Raw genomic sequence first — 22,029 nt, forward strand, 5'->3', positions numbered from 1 at the left:
TGGAAATTGTAAACACAAATTTAAATTGCTCAGGACAAGAGCATTTGCTATAAGCTCTGAGTGTAAATGTGCACACCTCACACCCCCGCATTTAATTTCCTGATTAGACTTGCTACCCACAAATGTGAAGTGAAGAGAGGGAGGGAGGGGCTTGTGTTCAGTGGGTTGGGGCTAAGGTGATGTGGGAGGAGCTATGACTGAAGGAAAGGCTAGTGGGACTTTAAAGCTTCATTGTTTTTTCATAGGAAAACCAAGACAATATAGACGAGAAATGAAAATGGGTCATCGCTCCATCCCTGCACTGGAAACACTCCAGGCAGACCCAATACTTTCATTATTCTCAGTCACTACACAAACACTTTGACTTTAAAAGCCATCTAGAATCCTGCCCAAAACCATTACTGCTGCTACCTGAGGAACTGGAGTTACTGGAATCGTCCGAGTCACTGGAGGAGTCAGAGTCGCCGTGACTGCTATCGCTGTCAGATGAGGTGTCTGAGGAGGAGGAGGAGGACGATGAAGAGTCTGACGACTCCACGTCCTGATTCTGAGTCATGATCATCTTAGGAGCATTCTTGAGGTGCTCCCTCAGTTCATCGCTGTTGTAGAAAGACAGAGATAAAGGAGAAGAATGAGAGAGAAAAAAAAAACAAAGTGGTGGTGGTGGTGGGTGGAGGGGTAGCACACAACAAATCAGACAGCAGGGACCTGGAGACCGTGGTCAAGTCCAGGCTCTCTAGCAGCTCTTACGTCAGTCCGCCGAGACCGATGGAGGTGAAGAAATTGATGGCGAATCTTGTGTTCCTCGGGTTGTCCCGGGGAAACAGGCCCTCGAAGAAAGGCTGCAGCGTCCTGGAGGGGGAGGGGGTAGCAGAGGCATCAGAGTCCCGAGCTGGGGTACATACGCCAGCATGGCTGCAGCCAGAGCAGGAAAGCCAGACTCACGTGTCCTTGAGCCGCTCGTTGAGCCTGGGCAGACCCATGTAGGCACACAGCTCCTGGAAGAGGATCTTCACAAAGATGCGGCTGGACGAGGTCGTCGTCTCCTCACTCATTTTAATGCACTCCAGGACCTGCAAGGAATTCACAGTGATTTGTTTTTCTTCAAGCAAAGCGATCGCATACACAGGCAGGTACAAACACCCCTACACAAACAGCCCCGTAAATACCACTACAGAAACAGCATTCCCCCCCCCCCCAAAAATACCCCCCACACAAATACCCCCTACATAAATACCCCTGTAAACACCCCCCACACTAACACCCCAATAAAAATAGCCCTATACAAACACCCTCCACAAAAACACCACACACAATCACCCCCGAAAACACCCCTGCAAAGACACCCCCACAAAAAAACACAAAGCCGTGCACGCTGAACATCTTTGTGGGGACGCTGGCTAACACTTCCAGGGATGTGCAAGGAGCTTCATAGCCGGGGCTAAACATTGCCTCAGAGAGCGGGTTTTGCAGCAGGAGCGTCATGGTGACTCACACTCCAGGGGACAGAGTCCGTATAGAGGAGGTGGGCGAACAGGCGGGCGACGTTGCGGAGTTTGTTGGTCTCCAGCCTGTGGATGGTGTCGTACTGCTCCTGAAAGATGGCCTCAAAGCTCTCCATGTAGTCCTTCTTCAGCAAGCAGAACCTCTGCACCAACACAGGGAAATCAGCCAGGACCGATCAGAGACAGGAAGAGACATCGAAACAGAGAAGGAATGAAGGATTGGACAGAGAGAAAGACAGCAGAGTGAGACGGACAGGCAGCAAACTGATAGGAGAACAAGAGAAAAATGGTAGAGACACAGTGAGAGAGACAGAGGTGGGGAGCGGACGAGAACTGAGCAAAAATGAGATAGATGCGAGACTCACCCCTGCAAGGAGACCAAAAAACTTCTCATAAGTTCTCTGCTGAGCACAGCAGTCCAAGATCATGTTACACAGCTCTTTCTGCAGGGAGACAGAAACCCAGATCAGTGTCCTCAGTACAACGACACACAAACCCCTTACACATACACGCACACACACAAACCCCTCACACACACACACGACACAAACCCCTCACACACACAAACCCCTCACGCACACAAACACACAAACCCCTCACTCACATACACACCCCCGACACAAACCCCTCACTCACACACACCCCCCTCACCCTCGACACAATCTAAAAGTGCAGACAGGCTCACAGGCCTGTAATGCAGCAGGCTGTTGCGAGGCCGTGAGCAGGGCCCTGGAGCTCAGCAGCAGGTCCTAGAGAGGTACTAAGCCTGGCCAAGGCGCCTCAACACGGACCATCAGGAGGCCTTAGGTGGGGACCTGGAGCTGGGAGGAACGTTCCATGGTCCACAGCGTGGCTTCACTGTTTACACTATGCCAGGGCAGCAGTCTGTCAGTGCCGAGTGGAATGAAAAGCTGCCACCTCTTTCAGGTAGAGCATGTGTGGGCAGCACTGTGGCCCAGAGCATGTCTCTCTCCCAGCCAACCACCACTCAGGCTGGGCAGCTACGAGACTGTCCCCATCGTTGGTTGCTGGACACTTGTGATCTATAGCGGGCATGTCCTCGGGCTGGAGGACAGCGCTGGTAGAGGGCATGCCTCACCAGGCAAGACTGCAGAGTACAGAACACGTCACGTGTGGCAGAAAGCTGGACAGATCAATCAGGTATATCCGATTAAGAAAGCAAGACCCTGGGGCCTGCAACTCTCTCTCAATCTCCCTGCTCTCACTCTTTTTCTCTGCCCCCCCGACTCCTTTTCCACCAGCCTGGATTTGATCCATTCTCTCTTTTCTGATCCTTCTCTTCTACATCTCTCATCTGAGCTCCCCCCCCCCCCCCCCCCAACCATGAGCTGAAAGGCTGCTCCCTGAGAGTTGACCTTGTATCATGACTCTCCACATCTGAGCTGTGAGGGTCTATCACAGCAGGACAGGCAGAGCACAGACTGTTTAAGACAAGTGAAAAGGTCAGAGTGGAGTAGGTACACACACACACACACACACACACACACATACACACACACACACACACACACACACACACACAGTCATAAGTTGTTCAACTAACTGCATGCTGGAGTGTCTAAGAATAACTGGCTAAGCTTTTGTCTTCTGCTTGTGAACAGCTCACTCCTTAACTGATTCACTCCTTAACTTCTAACGGCTCCATCCATCACAGAATGCAGAGACCAGAACAGGGTGAGACATGAGAACCTTCCCGGCCCAAACGACACAGACAAATCTCTCTACACCATGGAAGCAGGAGATCCACGACACACTTCCCCTTGGCCCTAAAGCTTCGCGCCTCACACGACCCTGCCTGCAGCTGGATCTCTGATGGTTGAGGAAATGGGAGGAGTGTGCATGTCTGCAGGTGGAGTTTAGCACTTTTTGGGCCTTGTCAAAAGTGGAGCCAGACCCTCAGGGCACTCCGGCACGCGTTACGCACAGTTCCCTCCCAGTCAGGAGTGTATATGCTAAGTGATGAAGGACATGGTGATTGACAGCAACCTGACAGAAGAATGGCCCCTCTGGACAGTAGTGAAGGAGAGATATATGGGTGGGGGGAGACAGACAGACAGACAGAGAGAGAGAGAGAGAGAGAGAGAGAGAGAGAGAACACAGAAGAGAGCAAGAGAACAGATAGAGAATAGACAGAATAGCGAGAGAAATCAGAGAGAAGAGACAGCAGAGAATAGAGAAAGGGGGTACACAGAGAGAGCAGGAGTGTGGAGAAGAGACTCCCTCAAGTGTTGTCTGCACAGCGTACACACAGCACAGAATGTTTCCAGAGATGACCTACCATCTGCTCAAACCCCCCCCCCCCCCCACACACACACAATCTAACACAATCCCATTAGTCTTTATTAAGGCATGAGCAAGGAAGGACATTCATCCCTGTATACATCCTCCCTCTGCATCTGCCAGACAGGTCACTGCATCGCCTCCCCGAGCCAACCACAGGCAGGGGGCATCAGGAACAACGAGCCCCAACCCAGAGCTGCACGACTCTGGAGAAAATCGATAACCTGTTAAGGGACACCTGGTTCCTTGAAAAACAGACGGAGGAGTTGGAATCAACAAGAAGAGACCGGAGATCTCAGCAAACAGAGTTTAACTGCATCCTACTGACGGGACGAAAGTCCAGTTGGGGCACATTTACAGTGCGTGATGTCGCCAGGGCCACGCAGGCCTGAACCTCAGACCCAGCCGCCAGCACGCCACTCGAGGAGACCCGCTCGAAACACCTGACAAAGAGCCTTTTCTGTTCTCCATACAGCCCTACCGAAATGTGCTCACACACAAACAAGCATGGAACACAAGCATCAAGACCCATGACTTGCCCGTGGAGACCTCTGACCTGGCCAGCTGACCCCTACTGACCTCCATGGCATACTGAGCCTAACCCATTTACTTTGGGACAGGCACAAAGGGTGTGTGAGGTACATGCAGACAGTTCACACACACACACACACACACACTTCAGGACGTATGACAGACTACTCGGAAAACTCAGTCGATAATTCCATGGCAAGCATGAGAAAGATGGGAGTGGGCGGAGTTGCTATGTCCTCTGTCCAGTGAGGAAAGAGAAACTCAGGAATAGAAGGAGTTTCCATTACCTCTGTCCAGTGAGGCAACTACTGCAGCAATTCCGCAGAATTATTATACACAACCTCTTTCTTTGAAATCCCCAAGACAAAGGTGAAAATGTGAATGTTTGTCACAGAAAACCGCAAATAAAAACACACATGTATACACATCACCTGTAGTGTTTACTCACAAACCAGAGCTGTAACGGAAACCCTCATGTGGGAGGGTGGTGCACTGCAAACGTAATAGGACTGAGGTCCGGGGAAGCCGGACCTGGGAGAGCAGACAGGGGCGCTGCACACGTGTACACGCCGGCCAGTGAGGGGTATTCGGCCTAGGTCTCGACACAACTCTGCTCGGTCACGGACGCAACTTTAGTGGAGATGACACGGATAAACTGTGGAACTTTAAAACAGATCTTAACGGGAATACTGTGCGCCACTTCCAACTCTTTCCAGAGGACAGACATCCCTACAGTCAGAGCCCGGGAATGCATACAAGGGTGAGAGAGAGAGAACGAGAGCAGAAAAACAAGTTTGCTTTGGGGGAAGTATGAGGAAGCAGGATGAGGGCAGAATAAAGAAGGCACACAACAGTGAGCTCCACTCCACAACACCAGTGGGAGTTCCATTCCACAACAACAGCGGGAGTTCCATGCCACACCAGGCCGCTGATGACACTACTAACCAGGTCAGCAGTAGTGGAAATGGCAGCATAACGCATGCACACTTCACTACACATCTGCTTTCACAACCCCCCCCCTGCAATCATGCCTCAGTGGGCCACACTGAAAAGACTTTTAATAGCTTCCATAAAAACACCCCCAGCGAGATGAACTTGTGACAAAACTGGGAAAATCAGTGTTTGCTGAATTCACAGCTCGTAAAATTCCAGCAGGCCCATCGAATCCAAAAACATTCTTTTTACTCTCAAACCTGTAGCAAGAACACATAAAAATACAAAATATTTTTCCGTATTTGTACTCCATGTTGCATTTTAGCTACTGAAGCTACCAACAGGCGAGAGCACCACTCAGAGGTCTGTTACTCCGCAGCCAACAACATACGCATAGAAAAAATCTCTTCCACATATATGTACGAACAAGTTAGGACAACAACTGGCCAGATTCACAAATTTTCTCTTGGGTATGAGCAAAATTTCACCAGGTCCCACCCCGGGACGGCTCAAGCCCCAGATGGCTCCACACTCCAGTTCGGAATTCTGGTGAATGCGTGCTCTTCCACAAACAGCTGTTTACGTCAGCCATTCACCACAGTTTTGTGAATTTACGAGCATTTGTGGAATTCAACATGGCTCGGTCAGAAGAACTGACCTCATGATTGGGAGATGAAACTGTGCTGGGCTGAGGCCCAGTCTCTGCTGAACCACTGTACACAATCTGACTCCGCGCTACAGCGGTCACAACCGTGCCGAGCACATTCCCAGGTCTGGCACACCACACGGGCACTCTCATATCATTAACAACACGTGTTCAAGTCCTGCTGCTCTGTGTCTCTCCTCTCAATGTGGCCCAAATAATAAAATAACAACGGTCACAAACTCACCAGCTGATATATCTGTATGTGTGCGCGTGTGCATGCAGGTATACTCATACTGTCTGAGTGAAGGCAAAGTACAAGGCGAGAACTCTTAGGTGGAGAGTACACGCCCAGCGTCACGGCACCTGCAGTGGTAGTGTCACGTCTGCACCTTGCAGAGTGACACAGAGCTCAGCTCTGCTCCCAACAGGACTGTGTGAGGATCTCCTGACCCTTCACAGCCTGAAGCCCTGCAGGTGGGCAACTGCCATGAGAACGGCTCCAGTTTGGAGGAAGGCAGATTTCCAAGAAAGTATTCTGCAAAGTAGGAGTTATCCATCTTCCCTCTAATCTGAGGACGAAGTGACCTAGTCCAGCTCAGCGATGTGAGGGATCAGTCCCTTACACACCCCAGGAGAAGTGCTGGGGATAACAAAGTTAAGAGGGTGGGGCAGGATGTCAACTTTAACCCTTAGCCATCTGAAACTGGACCACAAAATGGTCTCGGACCAGACCAATAATGAAGTGAAGACATAATTAAATAAATGGGCAAGTGTGTGAGCCCCCCAGACAACACAGCAGGCGCTGGACAAACTGTCAAAATAACACAAACTTAAAGTTCATTAGGCGGGGACATTGGATCTACTTGGGCATGTCCTAAGGGACATGAACATACGAAGTCTCAGATGCTTAAAAACACAGGGGCCCTGAACATATGGCCCATGGCTCAAGTAACATTAGTTCCATGGCATGTGGTAGATTGAGCCCACTGGACGTGAGCGTGTGTGCGTGTGTGTGTGTGTGTGTGTGAGCATGAGCGACAAAGTGGGCAATAGCATAATTAAAAACAACACCCCACCCCTCAGTCAGTCCAAACTGACCTCCTCAAAGTTGCCCGATTAGCAGGCGTCTTTGACTCCACCCCTTCCCCTGTCAACAGGGCTTTCAACTTCCCACAAAAACACTCCAGTGTAGTGACCTCTAAACTTACACTAACTATTCACTTAACAGTGCATTATTCCTACTGAGAATTGAGTCCCATTGAAATTAAGCAGATTTATTTTATTTTTAAAATAAAGCAGAGATCTCCACCCAATCAGACGGCACCAGGCTCCACCCCCATCATACGCCACCACCTATCTGCTTAAGAACCAAAGGAAATCTCAGCCCAAATTTCACACCAATCCCACAGGCTTATCCCAGCATAGGAGAGGCCCTTATAGGGCAATGCCTGCCTTACACAATCTGTGCATGTATGTGTATGCGTTTCTTAAACTATACACATAATTCTAAATAAATTCCCATATCAGGTGTTATTTTTTCCATTTTCTGCAGGAGGGGGATGTGTGAATTTTCTAAAAATATCAACATCCAAAACATTTTTCGATTTTCAGAAAGGCGGGGTAGGATAGGGACAGAAAGGCTCAGGTGTGACAATGACGTACTGGGCCCTGGTGACTGAGCAACAGAGCTGGGTACTGCCAACACGGCCAGCCTTGTGTGGAACACCACTGAGGCACTGGTGCTCGCTCATGCACACACACACACGCGTGTGCGTGCAGAGTCACCTTCTCTGTCCTGGAGAAGCAAAGCGAGTCTTACATGTATTTATAGCTGTACTATTTAGCTCACTTGCCTGCTTAGTTTGGGTTTCTGGACAAGTTTAGCTGTCTGTTTTTACTTACTCATGAAGGCCCCATTATTTCAGCGCTAGTGTTTGTGGCTTGGCTTTCTGGACGGAGGTGAAGTCTGATTTAGCTCTAAATCACACCGTTAGCACTGACCTTATGAAAATCAGGTTTTGCCTTGGAAAAGCGCTCATCCAGAGTCTAGGTGATGTCACTTTATGACCGTAGCCATGTCATAAACTGGGTTAAAGACATGGTTAGATGGACAAAAATACCACTTCTATATGGAGGTCTCGTACATACCGTCTCCACCCTTTGCTCGCATGCATGCACACGTGCACATGCACGCACGCACACACACACCACAAGCTGTTTATAATATGTTAGCAGGTTTTGCAAGCTCCCCTTGGGGTGATCTTACACAACACACTCAATCACACACACCTCAGTGTGTCTGTTCCAGAGTAAACCTCACAGAGTACAGAAGAGACGGCTTTCCCCCGGAGCATGTGCCCTCACCTACGCACGCACGCACACGCACGCACACGCACGCACGCACGCACGCGCGCGCGCACGCACACACACACACACACACACACACACACACACACACACACACACACACACACACACACACACACACACACACACACACACGGCCTGCTTCAGCCTTCTCCACCTGCACCTCTTGGATTCACCAGTGACAAATACTCTGAAGGAAAGCCCAGCACAATTACCACATGCATTCATTTTGTACGGCAACGAGGGAATGCTTAATACACACACGCGCACGCACACACACACACACACACACACACACACACACACACACTCACTCCTAACTTGCTTTCATTTAGATAAGCTCTGTATCCGTCCATCTTTGGAACTTTGGAACATGGAACTTTGTTTAAATGAGCATGGTAGAAAAAGGGGAAGGAGTCACAGAACATAATGGCGTCCGGCCCCCGGTAAAGGTCTGATTCTTTGATTAACCGCAAACAGAGTGCAGGAAACACACACACAAACACACACAGCATCTACCATAACTACATACAGTTTCATCGCTACAGTGAATGGAGATATTCAGAGGCGTGTGGCATGTCAAAGACCATTAATTCTGTGCTTAAACCCTCAGCAACACGGCGCTAAGCACAATGCATGTGTGGTTTTGCATGGGGTGTGCACACACATGTGCAAGCTGTAAATGTGAAACGCGGGTGGGGACTAAACACAGGGTTGGATACTGAGATCCCTGAGCACTCAGCACTGTGGGGGTGGGGGTCATGGAGCACACAGTGTAACAGGAGCTAAGTGTGGGTCTCTCTCTCTGCTACCATGAAAATACAAAACAAGGTTATTAACATGACAAATGTGTCCCAAGTGACTACAAACCCTCAGTTCCATTTCTGGAGCAGAAAGCCCCGCCCACACTTCCCCTCTTGGCTCTCCCCTCAGGGGAATCCCGGCCACCATGCTGTAGGCCACTCTGGTTCTACAAAGAGCGGGGACGCTAGTGCCAGCAGACCCAGAGTTTCGGCCCAGGGAAGGAGCAGCAGAATTCTGACGGTGGCATATTCACGTCAGATGTATTTCAAATTTCGCTCATAACCGTGTAAACAGAAGCCACAGACAATTATTAGCAAAAGTAACATTATTAACTCAAACATATACGGTCACATCAGGTTCACCAGCCATGACTGGATTCAACTACAGTCATTTAAAACTAAAGGATGACTAACAAAACTACACTCTTTGCTAGTGGTCGAGCATGTGTGTGTGTGTTTTTTCCCCACAAACCCTAGCACGTTGCCACTCATGTTTCATATACATGATGTGCACAAAGTTCAGTGAGGCGACGTGAACGAGAAAAAAATAACTGGAATCAAATTAAAAACTCAAACTATCTCAGAGGGAGAAGATATATTTACTCAAGTCAAAAAGGAATCGATAAACACCCGGGAGGGCAGGGTTAGGCGGGTGGGGGGCATGTCTTAGAGAAGGCAATGCAGCTAGCTCGGTGGCTAACGTACCGTCTGGCTCTCCGGGAAGTCCATCTTGATCAGTTTGTGAGCGCATTCCTCGAAGTCCAAGCTGTAAAGAAGCCAAAGAAAGGAGAAGCATTAGAGTGCCATCACACAGTCCACAGAAGTCTGACGCAGTTAAACTGATAAATAAATGTGTTGCCGCAAAAGACTCATTTTTGGTAACACACCATGTAGTCAATCAATTAAAATGATCAAAAACCCATTTGACGCTGCAAAGCTAAAAATAAATAAGTTGTTTGGTGTCATAAGTAAACTGGAAATCAAACTAATTTAAAATGCACATATTTTAATATCTTATATGGACACAAGACTGTGCACACAGGCCCAGTGACATGAAATGCGTATGAAATATGAATCACGAGGTATTAATGCCAACAAAGTCCAATAACTTTGCTTCAGAGGGTGACACACATTGAATTCCAACACAGAAGATCTGCGCATTAGAATATTCATTAGGCTGGACCGCTGAAACATGCAAAGTAGTGAAAAATATTCAGCTCTAATCCGTCAATGCTGCTAAAAGGACTGAAAATAGCAGGAAGGGAAAAAAGGCAAAGTGAAATGCATAAATCTAACTGAACCTACTGGTATGTGTCCTGCCTCCAAATCTACCGTAGCACTGTGGGACAGCGGGGGAGGGGGGCTATAAACAGAGGCTGATATGGCATTTAGCCAGCGTCTCTTATCACGTAAACATTTTTGGAAAGCATCGCATTTTCAGAAAGGCTCCGCCTCCGACAGCCTGGCTAGGTTCCATCGCCGCTAGAGCAACAAACACAGCTGCTAGAAGTCCTAATGCACGTTACAGAGAGCAGACTCTCCACCACAGAAAAGTTCATCTTTACATGTGGTCAGCTCAGGTCCAGCAGAAGAGAGGATCTTCAGATAAATGAGGCATGAGGCCTTCAGATAAATAACCTCATACAGCCAAAATCTCCCTCACACATTGTCAGAATTTAGCATGTGTGTCAGGTTTGCACAGTTTCATTCTCTTGCGCGCGCACACACATACACACAGCCTGTGTGTAGCAGACCCACTCTCCATGCAATTCAGAGTCATTTCAGTTTGAGAATTAAAGAGGAAATAAAAGTATTTTAATGTAATAGTACATTTGTCTTTGGTTAACTTATAGCCTATGGTAACCCACTTCCAGGCTGTCTCCTAATTCTACAATTTACATACATATTCATGCATTATGTGCTCAATTTCATCACCACAGGGTTAACATAAGTTATCTGGTCTCTGTCAGTTCTGCTGGTCTGTGGCGCGTAACGGACGTGACACGCAGAGGCTCTGACCCTCGGGAGGGTACAGACACAGACGCCTTCCTGTGCCTCTCTGTGTTCAGCAGAAAGAGCCCTTCGACAACCAGACAGTGGCAGGGGCGGGTTTGGGGGGATAGATCTCACCCCTTTATGGTCAAAGCAGACACACCACACACTCCTCACCAAGAAAACACAGTTGCATCATCAACCGGTGACAGGGGTCTGTATGGAAACATGTCACCATCCGGTCAGGGAGGGGGGGCTTACCGCGATGGACGGGGGGAACCGGACAGACCTGCAGTGACAGAGCTGACAGCAGCCACCACAGAGCGAATCTCGCGCTGTGTGTTCTGGCAGTGGGCTAATCTAATTTCCGACTAGGTCACGCAGCAGAGCACTTCTCCCTGCGGTGTTACGCCAGGACCAACTGCTACTGGGAGGCGCTAGGAAGGAGTGTGTGCATGTGCTGGTTGGTGTGCAAGCTTGTGTACGTGTTTGGGTGTATACATGTTTGTGCGCAGGCGTGTTTGGGTGTATACGTGTTTGTGCGCATGCGTGTCATGTGGGTGTCTGGAATTTCAATGTTTGAGCCTTGGAAGCATAAAATGAGTCAATAATTACTACTGTCAAACATCAAACAATTTAATCAAACTCATTACATATTAATTTGCATGCAGTCAATAGCAGCTAAATTGCTCAGCTAATGATCAAAATATAACTTTCTAGCTTGGGCTTGAGCATGTCAAAAGCCTGAATTTGATCAATTCTAATACCACTTGCTGTTCAGCTCACAGGTGTATTAAACCTCTAAATATCCTCAGTCATGGGAAGGTGGTCACAGGGTGAAACCCCTCAGCACTGTCCAGCTGTGATTGAGACGTAGCCACAATAAGCTCACTCAAAGGGCTGAGTGGGCGTGGTCGCTTTAGACGAGTCGGATCCAGCAGTGAACAGAACCCCCTCCCCCCTTTCCTGTCCCATTACAGTGTAAAGAAGCCAACAGATCCAACAAGCAATTAAAGATTTATAGCCCAGCCTGCGGTGGGGTGAGTTTGGGGGACAGCGGCGGTCTGAAGATGCGGCGATGCTGGGAGCGCGTGCAGAGTGCCGAGAATCAAAGCAAGCAGGGTAAGTAAAGGTGGAGGGAATGCAATAGACAGAGCTCTGCAACAGAGGGGCAGGGCTTTCAGCAATGTGGTCATGTGATCACAGCAGGCCCCAAAGGGGTTGGGGGGAGGGCAGTAGATTCAAAGGCTTCCCACTCCAAGCACTCAAAGAGCAGCTCTGCACCCAAGGAGGCCGAAAAGCGGGGCGCATCTGCTGCCTGGGGCTGAGTCCAGCGTGCGCACGCACGCACACACACACACACACACACATTGGTGGACACACATTTGGGTTGGCAATAGACCCTCACCCTCACACATTCCACTACAGCTGGTCTCCCTCTCAACTCCTCCTCACAACCAGGGTTGGTAAAGCCTCGGGCCGGTCGCCGTACAAGTTGAGCTTAACGACGTCTGCGTGTGCACTTTCACCCCAGCGCCAAAACTCAACCAGAAAACGCCCACGTGTGGAACCAGATGTGCACCCCAGTCTGGTTCTGGCCCGTGAAGCAAACCTGGCGTTATTCCTGTCATTATTGTTCCAATCCCAGTCAGGCGCTGAACTGTCCAAACCTGAGGGACACCTGCCCTTCTTAGACTGCTCCGTGTCCATGTATAAAACCTGCGCTGGCGTCAGCCATCAGTGACCTGCACCCACTATTCCTGATTACAAATCACTCTCATTCTGCTGAGATTTCCTCAGCAAGCATGGTCATTTATTTGGACAGAGACATGAGTATCTGTGCGTGTATATTTTATATATATATATATATATATATATATGTATGTATGTATGTATGTATGTGCGAGTACTCACCTTGACTGGATGGCCAGATAAATGGTGCGTCGAAACGAAACCAAGTTCACCTCCGTCTGGTCAAAAATTGTGACTTTGGCCTCATCTAAATAAAGAGGACAGAGAGGATAGAGAGAGGAGAGAGAGGCAGTGAGTGGCCCAGGCGGGAACGACCACAGGAACGGCGCCGGTGAGCAGGGAGTGCCAGCCATGCGATCCTACTCTTTCCCACGTCCATCCCGCAGGACCGGGGTCTACCCCGATGCCTCCCCACAGTTAACCGTGCCTGGAATACCTCCAGTGGGACATCAGAACTACCTTACCCAGCTCATTTTGAACCCCAGTATCCGCAATGCCATTCTTTCGGTCATTACCCAGAGTTCATGACCATAGGTGGGGGGGAGGGAGGGGATATGGCGGGAGGTATAGATCGACAGGTAAGCCGAGAGCTTCACTTTACATCTCGGCACCATCTAAACTACTATAGTCCAGTACAGTGACTGCAATACTGCAGCTGCAGCAAACAACGGTCGATCTCACAAACCCGCTTCCCATCACTCGTGACCAAGGTCCTCAGACACTTAAAACTCCCCCGCTTGGATGAGATTCCCACCCCCTTTCCCCAGGAGGGAGCACGCCATATCCTGTTCTGGGAGCTGAAAAGGCCTCAGACTTGGAGGTGCTGATCTACATACCGAGCGCTTCACACTCAGCTGCAAATCACTCGAGTGCATATGGAAGAACTCAACGTCCTTCTGGCGTCTTCACAATCTTCCACTAATAGCAGCGAGGCGACCTTCCGGTCCCCGCACCTGACGCCTCACCGCCCTGTCCATGAATATCATGGGGAGTGGAGGCGTGGCACACCCTCGACAGAGCCCAACACCCACATGGAGCTGGATTTAAAGAGGACATGACACACTAGACATAGCTGGCAGAACGGATTCCCGGATTCCCACTTTTAAAAATGCAGATAGGTTTAACAGTGTCAGTGAAACTGCATCGAAATAAGGAACGATCAAAATAAAATTTTTTGACAAGTGTATCGCCATCTTGTCATCATGCAGAATGTGACGTTATGAGATGGGCTGTCTATGAAAACTTACATTTTTAGTTTAAATTAAAAATAGCAATATAATGTTATTGACATTTTATTCATTTTGCCTCAGTACATAGACACAGCCTTATTGGCATATAGGTAACAAACAATATTACTATTAATTAATAGGAGGTTTAACACCATATACATGTTCAATATACATTGAATATATATTGAACATATCAGATGTATGCTGATTGAATATTGAACATATATTGAATATATCAGACGTATTCTGAATGCGTGGCATGATTGGTTGGAAATGGCCCGTTTATTCCAAGCCGAGGGGTGGAGTCTTTGGTCGTAGTAAATTTGCAGCTGTCTGCACTTTTAACGAATGGCAATAAAAACTAAAATTATCAGACATCTTATTTACTAAAGATAAACAATACATCAAGGTTTCACAGATAATTTGCTGCTTTCTGGAGGTTTACATAGTTGTCGAGGCAGAGCGAAATCATAAAACAGCACCAAACTTAAGTTTATTATAATATGTAATTGCTTTATATCTAAAATGTTCTCAAAATAAGTACACCTTAATTCAAACACACTTAATTTTGTACAAAACTGGTCAAACATAGGGCATTTCATGTGCAGTTTAACACCAAGAATGCAGAAACAACACTCTGAAAACACAGGGACCGCATTACGGTTCTTGAAAACGACCCGCATTAGCGGCCCCGACGCCAAGCTGCCAGAGCTCGTCCCACAGAACATCTCTGGACACGTGGTCGTACGTCTTCTACAGATCCACAAAACACATGTACACAGGACTGGTGCAATCTCATGCCCACTCAGCTATCTGAGAGTGATAGAGAGGTGGTCCACCACAGCCATTCCATAACTAGGACAGAACCCTCATTGCTCAACGGGAATCTTGGGCTTGATAATCGGACAAAATCCCCCTTTCCGTTACCTGCACAGACCTTCCCAGTGGCTGAGATGTGCGATACCTCTATAGTTTATGGTCTACAGCATTTCAAATTTCAGTAGGTTATCGAGAGGGACACCTGATATGTCTGTCTTAAAAAAGAAAATGTAGTTTAATCTTGTGCCATGTTAAGCTATTAATCATCAATAACTTATATGAACTTTAAATTTCTTGTCTAGACAAGATCAGTCTCCCTCTTAAATTACCAACTGAATTTGAAGCTTTTCTAGGATGGATCTAGGAACACAAGATATGTCTTCATCAGCTACAAAACGGGGTTGGCCTATCTGCCTGTGTTAAATTGGTTCCGAGTAGCCATTAATACTGTGGGCAATATGTAGTGCCTGGAACTCACTCATCCAAGCATGATGCTCTTTCCTATGTCCCTCAGAGTTTGACACTTGGTCCAACACTATTTAATATATACAAGCTCCCATTAGCCAGGATAAGTAATAAATACATTCCCTTGCGTTTGCATATGTGTATATGTCTATGTCAACTCCTTGATCAAGTATCTAGAGGTTGGAAATCCTGGATGGGTCATGATCGATTTCCTAGTTACTGGCAATGGCAACCTGAGAAATGTTGCACTAGTGCACCCAGAGTCCCCATCTGTTAGGCCTAAAAACTTTTTAAAAAACTTTTACTTTTGACATTAAGAACCTCATAAGTAGTTTGCAAAATCGCATACTACCCCCTCCAAGGTCCCTGACATTCCCTCTATAGCATAGATAGTGATAAACATTCATTTCTAACCTACTAGAGACCTCCATCTCCAGCTTACACCGTGTAAACAGCTGCAGTGAAAATGTTGACACGCCCGAGAACAAGAGAGCATGCTTCACCTGTTCTCAACATTCACTACATCTTCATGAATCGATTTCGAGATGCTCTTAATGACCTTCAGATTCCTCCATGGTTCCACCTTACTGTAACCCCAGTGAAGTGCTTTTTAGGTTCGTTTCTCATGAGAGCTCCAAGATCTGCCTACAAAAACAATGTGGATCACACCCACTTCCCGACTACAGAGGCGAGGCACCCCTTACTTATTAACACGGCCCTAAGACTGCTGCAATTCATTTCCAAATATTTTGTCTTTTATATTAATTTCTTACTATTAGACCATCATGCAATAGTTTCACATAGAATTTCACCAAATTTCAGTAGGTTATCGAGAGGAGCACCTTATATGTCTGACTTTGAAAACATGGTTTATTCTTGTGCCATTTTAAGCTTCGTAGGACTAGGCTTGTCCACCTTGTGCACCTCATATCCAATGAGCATCGAGAGTGGATTATTAAAAGAGCACCAGGCTGCAATATCCAAACTGCCATGCACTCCCAGTTACAAGACTCATCATTGCAAGGCACAATGAGGCCAGACAGGTGCAATTCCTGCTGGGCCTCTGCACAGGTCCTGATTCAGGTCCTGCACAAGCTCCAGGCCCCCAGGGGGCGACACGCACACTGGATTATTAAAGTGTGCTCCCTCGTTATGAATCTCTAACATAGTCCCAATGCACTTACATTCACAGATGACTACTCTAGGTTGCCAATTTTGGAAACCCATACTTGTTAAATCTTCCTCTCCACTGTTACAAATCAACTAAGTCTCTCGCAACACTTCAGGGAGTGTAGGCACTGAGAACTATAATTAAGGACCATTTTCCTAAATTGAAAAACCATGATTTTCTTTCCTCACTGATCCAGCTGTACTGCTGTTTATAACTAAAAATAAAAGTTGATTTCCGCAGCCCTCATGATAAACCAACTAACTTGGAGAGATCAACCACACGTCAACATCAGGAAGGAAACGCTAAACTACCCACATGAGGCCAACAAATACCTTCTCCGGCTTCGCCATCTTCCTCGTTATCTTCATCCTCCTCTTCCTCATCACTCCCTTCTGCATCATCACCAGAGTCACTGCTTCCCTCGTCCAGGATCTCTGTGAAGGTGAGTCGGAAGGTCAGGCGGACAAATGAATCCCTTATTCCCTCCATTTCCCGCCACAGTCCAACAAAGTTTCACCATTCCCCACTACACAACTAAAGTTGGACATTTACGATTGACATTTGATCCCACTGCAGAACTGAGGTTGTATATTTACTTTTGACACGTTTAAGGCCAACTACATAGGGACTAACCAAGCAAAGTGTAAGGAAATCTCTTTAAAAGAGTCTCTGAAAAGTCACCCGTCACCCACGCTGACTTACCCTTTCTAATCGATTTGTATTTCTCTTCGTTCTCCAAGAAATCAGTATCCATCTTGAAGACATCTGTTAAAAAAATACTTCAATTGATAAATAAAACCAACTGTTTCTGTTTTAATCACAAAAATTCATTTGCAATTACACATTTTACAGCAGTGAAGTCTCTTGCAAGCTAGATGGAATCAGATGAAATTAGCAATGAAAAAAACTCATTGAGTATTGGGCCTAATTCCTAAAAGAGACTTAATGAGACACTGGCTATTCTTATTGGTTCTCAGGCACTGAAGGCCTGTATGTTCAGCCTTTCCGTTAAAGTCGATTGTCTCCAAATCCCTCCTCATCCAAATAAATAAATAGATTTTTAAATTACACGGACACTGAACAAAAAGAAAGGAACAAAGGCTTAAATGTCAGAGTAAACGTCCTTCCAATTACGCAAAGAACTGAGATTCTGCACTGTGCCTGAAAACCTGTCCTGCAGGCTAGACTGAGAGAGGTCACACACCGACGACCCTCAGGCTAGACAGAGAGAAGTCACGCACCGGTGACCACTGCCAGGCCTTTAATGGGAGAATGCTGGCAAACAGGCAGAAGAGCACGCAAACATACCAGCTCCGAGCGTCCCAGCCTGCCCGGCTACACAACTCCAAGTAATTGTGCTGCTCTGACATACCATCAGTTATTCATCCTGCTCGTTAAATTAGGAAATTAATTAGATACGTTTGAGCAAGGAAATCATCAGATAATATAACCCATCATAATTCATCATTCAATATTCGATGCGCTCAGCAAGATCAGAACGCATATATGTGTAAATAATTGAGGCACGGCCACTCACTTCGGCACCTGACCCGGACCTAAAGGAACCTGGCTGCTCTGCTCAGCACACATCTGCACACTACATCGGCACATGCTAAAAACAATGCATGAGATTTTCAAGATTTGGGAAAGGCAAACACGGCCCGAGTCGAGCTATTGCCATCCGCTTCAACCTGGTTTTGAAGAGCTGTGCCAGATCAGCACGGTTTGCTGATTTTTCAGCTAAAACACGCGACTCAGCGGTCAGGTTGAGGGAAGTCAGCGTCCCTGCGGGACCAGCCGGCACCTCAGTGCCAGGCGAGGGGACATGGAGCACGGGCATCCTTACTCAGCACATCCTCCAGGTTGTATTCGTCCTCTAGGGGGAGCATGTGAGTGAACTGGTCCTCATCCTCCACCAAGTCTAGGCCCTCCGGGACAACGGGGTGATCTTTGAAGCCGTCCTTCCTGATGGCGAACATCACCTCGATCATGTACTGCACGCGCTTGTCGATCTCGGATTCATGGAGAATATTCCTCAGCCGTTCAAAGATGGCTAAAAAAACAAAAATGTGCAATTATAAAATCATACATAAATAGTGATCACAGTAGTAAACTATGACTCAAACTTTGGCCCCCTGACCTCCCCTCCATCAGGATTGAAGGAAAGAAAAAGACAGAAAGACCACCAGCCTAGTTTGCTGTGTGCCCTCAGTTACTTTTGATTTATTCAGCTATGAGTTGCATTATAAAATAAAAATTACAACACCAGTCCAGCCTCATCAATGCCATGGGTACACAGCAGAGATCATCAAAATAAATTAAAAAACAGCTCCTTTCTTAAGCAAAATGTTAATCCTCCTTACAAATGAACAGATAAGCAGTGTGTGCATGTCAGCATAATATGGAGACAGCGGGCTATGATGGCCATGCCCTCCTACCGCATAAAACCAGCAGACAACACACACACATACACACACACACACACACACACACACACACACACACACACACACACACATACACACACACTATGGTTATTATGCATTATACACTTTTCATTTATGTGGATAAATTCGTAACAATGTACTCCTCACTCACTAGTGATAACATTACTATCTATATCTCACACACACAAAGAGTAGAGAGGGTGCATCAGATCTCTGTCAGGAAAACAGTAAAACTCCAGTTAATCCAATTTAAAGCAAAAATCCATCCCCAGTTATGCTACAGTGCATTGTAAAACACACACAAACCCAAGAGAAGAGACGAAACTAAAGCAAACAGCGTCAAGGGTAACAAAGGGCAACTCAAGGCAACAGAATGTCTGAAAACCCAGGTGTCAAAGTCATAATACAGCTCGCAGCAGACACATCCAGACAACAGACCGAGGCTACTCCATGGAATAAAACCGGCTGGGATTCCCCTGAGTTCTGTTACTAGAAACATGAAAGTGAGTCACACGATGGTTCTTCTACTCTCAAACGTGCCGCACGACTTGTTCTCATAAAGAAAACCCAATGAAAAGGTAATACTGTCTTGTTCAGACGTAAAGAATAGCATCACTTTCATTACACCTGTTGAGGAGGTCTCCTAAGAATTTCTGTATCAAGGCAAAATACTTTCTTCAGAGGATAAATTGATAGCTAGACAATGATATTTAAATGATAAAAAAAACAAAAAAAACAAGGATGGCTGGCACGTACCATTGATGCCACGGGGGGAGACCTCAGTGAGCTTGAGGCCACACTCCTTTAAGAAGCTGATGGCCACCTCAACACTATCATCAGTGGGTCGTTCCAACAACAAAGTCAGCATCTCCAAACACAGAACTTCATGAGCCTTTGCGCGCACACACACACAAACACACACACAAAAATAACAACGCCAGAATGTGACGGATCAAGACACAGTTTTGACTTGTCTCACTAAAAGTTGTGGTCTCTATTACAATATTAAACCTGTTGTGGTATAAGTTCAAACCTCAGATATGCCTGAAATATCTCCCCACATTAAAGAAACGTCTAGAGCTATAAACCACGGTCAACTGATTATTCGTGTTTGAGTTCTGTTTGTAACTCCTACCACATTCTGGTTGATGAGATGGGCCACGAACTTGGAGGCCGTGAGGCACTGTTGCTAAAACACAAAAAAAAGGAGAATGTGAAAAATGTTTCATAGAAGGAGAGCACGAGAGACGTTTTGTTCTGCCGCCACCCCCTCCAGCGCCTGCGTCCACCCCGCCACCTCCAGCTCCTGCGTCCACCCCTCCACCTCCAGCTCCTGCGTCCACCCCGCCACCTCCAGCGCCTGCGTCCACCCCGCCACCTCCAGCGCCTGCGTCCACCCCGCCACCTCCAGCGCCTGCGTCCACCCCGCCACCTCCAGCTCCTGCGTCCACCCCGCCACCTCCAGCGCCTGCGTCCACCCCGCCACCTCCAGCGCCTGCGTCCACCCCTCCACCTCCAGCGCCTGCGTCCACCCCGCCACCTCCAGCGCCTGCGTCCACCCCGCCACCTCCAGCGCCTGCGTCCACCCCGCCACCTCCAGCGCCTGCGTCCACCCCGCCACCTCCAGCTCCTGCGTCCACCCCTCCACCTCCAGCGCCTGCGTCCACCCCGCCACCTCCAGCGCCTGCGTCCACCCCTCCACCTCCAGCGCCTGCGTCCACCCCGCCACCTCCAGCGCCTGCGTCCACCCCTCCACCTCCAGCTCCTGCGTCCACCCCGCCACCTCCAGCGCCTGCGTCCACCCCGCCACCTCCAGCTCCTGCGTCCACCCCTCCACCTCCAGCTCCTGCGTCCACCCCGCCACCTCCAGCGCCTGCGTCCACCCCGCCACCTCCAGCTCCTGCGTCCACCACGCCACCTCCAGCGCCTGCGTCCACCACGCCACCTCCAGCGCCTGCGTCCACCCCGCCACCTCCAGCGCCTGCGTCCACCCCGCCACCTGCGTCCACCCCACCACCTCCAGCGCCTGCGTCCACCCCGCCACCTCCAGCGCCTGCGTCCACCCCGCCACCTCTGCTCCAGTGCTAACTGATGCTCTCCACGCTTAAAGAAAGGATAAGCCATCTTTTTACAGAAATGATACAGAAGTGAATGTCAACAGCAGAAGCGCCTTCAGCACATCAGAGAAGAGAATAAGGTGTTTAACCCTGAATGTGCTGGACATCATCAAAGCTCCTGACAACTTAAATCTACGAACTCAAAAGAGGTTCTGACACACAGTTTGAGTGTCCTGTGCCGTGTTAAAAACATCCACATAGAGCATTAATATTTCAGATTTAATTTAGGACATTAAGGCATGGCACGTTAAATCAGTAAAGAGTTTTCCTTTAATCTTTCCTCTTTTGTGGATAGCGTAAAAAGGCAGTGCGCAGTGCAGGAGCAGTCAGAGCAAGCTGCCATGTTGTGACCTCTCACCTTGTCGTTCCTGCGGTAGCCCTTGCGGAAGTTGAGGATGAGCCTCTTCAGGATGAGTTCTCCAATCTGAGGGAACTTGGAGTTGATGATGGCCACCAGGGCAGCGTAGACGTGGGTGAAGATGGGAGAGGCACTCTGGGCCTGGAGCAGAGACCGGGCCAGCAGGCCCCTGAGACACACACAGGACACACACACACACACACACACACACACACACACACACACACACACACACACACACACACACCATCACCACTGGAGCAGAGACTGGGCCAGCAGGCCCCTGAAACACACATGGGACACACATGGCAGACTATCACCACTGGCTGCCCTGGGAAACGCACGATGCCCAGCCAACAGCATCCTCCACTTCACAAAGATCAAGATTTGCTGGCTCTTTAGCCCAAAAATATGCAGCTTTATTTGGATACAGATAAATTACACGATTACCTACATGCATAGACTATTTTCATTTACATGAATCACTGCATTAGAAATGTTCAATGTGTCAAGTTAAAGTACTAGAGTGAGACCATGAAAATTAAATCACAACAACCTAAACACTACCAGTTGATTATTTTATAAAAGACAAT

General features: G+C 48.0%; 1 protein-coding gene across 3 annotated transcripts in view; it reads right to left on the reverse strand.

The window, feature by feature from the left end:
• cwc22 (CWC22 spliceosome associated protein) overlaps positions 1-22,029 on the reverse strand; it is a 35,616-nt gene that overhangs the window by 3,226 nt on the left and 10,361 nt on the right. For all 3 annotated transcript variants that reach the window (XM_035522605.2, XM_081713310.1, XM_081713309.1), the window contains exons 8-20: positions 21,437-21,605; positions 20,097-20,150; positions 19,718-19,853; positions 18,361-18,567; positions 17,217-17,279; positions 16,847-16,948; positions 12,993-13,077; positions 9,792-9,852; positions 1,871-1,948; positions 1,496-1,648; positions 946-1,073; positions 751-852; positions 412-599 (exon numbers count right to left, since the gene is read on the reverse strand). In XM_035522605.2, the coding sequence (XP_035378498.1) occupies positions 412-599; positions 751-852; positions 946-1,073; positions 1,496-1,648; positions 1,871-1,948; positions 9,792-9,852; positions 12,993-13,077; positions 16,847-16,948; positions 17,217-17,279; positions 18,361-18,567; positions 19,718-19,853; positions 20,097-20,150; positions 21,437-21,605 (1,526 nt within the window). The remainder of the gene's footprint in view (positions 1-411; positions 600-750; positions 853-945; positions 1,074-1,495; positions 1,649-1,870; positions 1,949-9,791; positions 9,853-12,992; positions 13,078-16,846; positions 16,949-17,216; positions 17,280-18,360; positions 18,568-19,717; positions 19,854-20,096; positions 20,151-21,436; positions 21,606-22,029) is intronic.

Source organism: Electrophorus electricus, chromosome 4 (assembly GCF_041902795.1).
Source record: "Electrophorus electricus isolate QZ-2024a chromosome 4, ASM4190279v1, whole genome shotgun sequence".
Lineage (NCBI taxonomy): Eukaryota > Metazoa > Chordata > Actinopteri > Gymnotiformes > Gymnotidae > Electrophorus > Electrophorus electricus.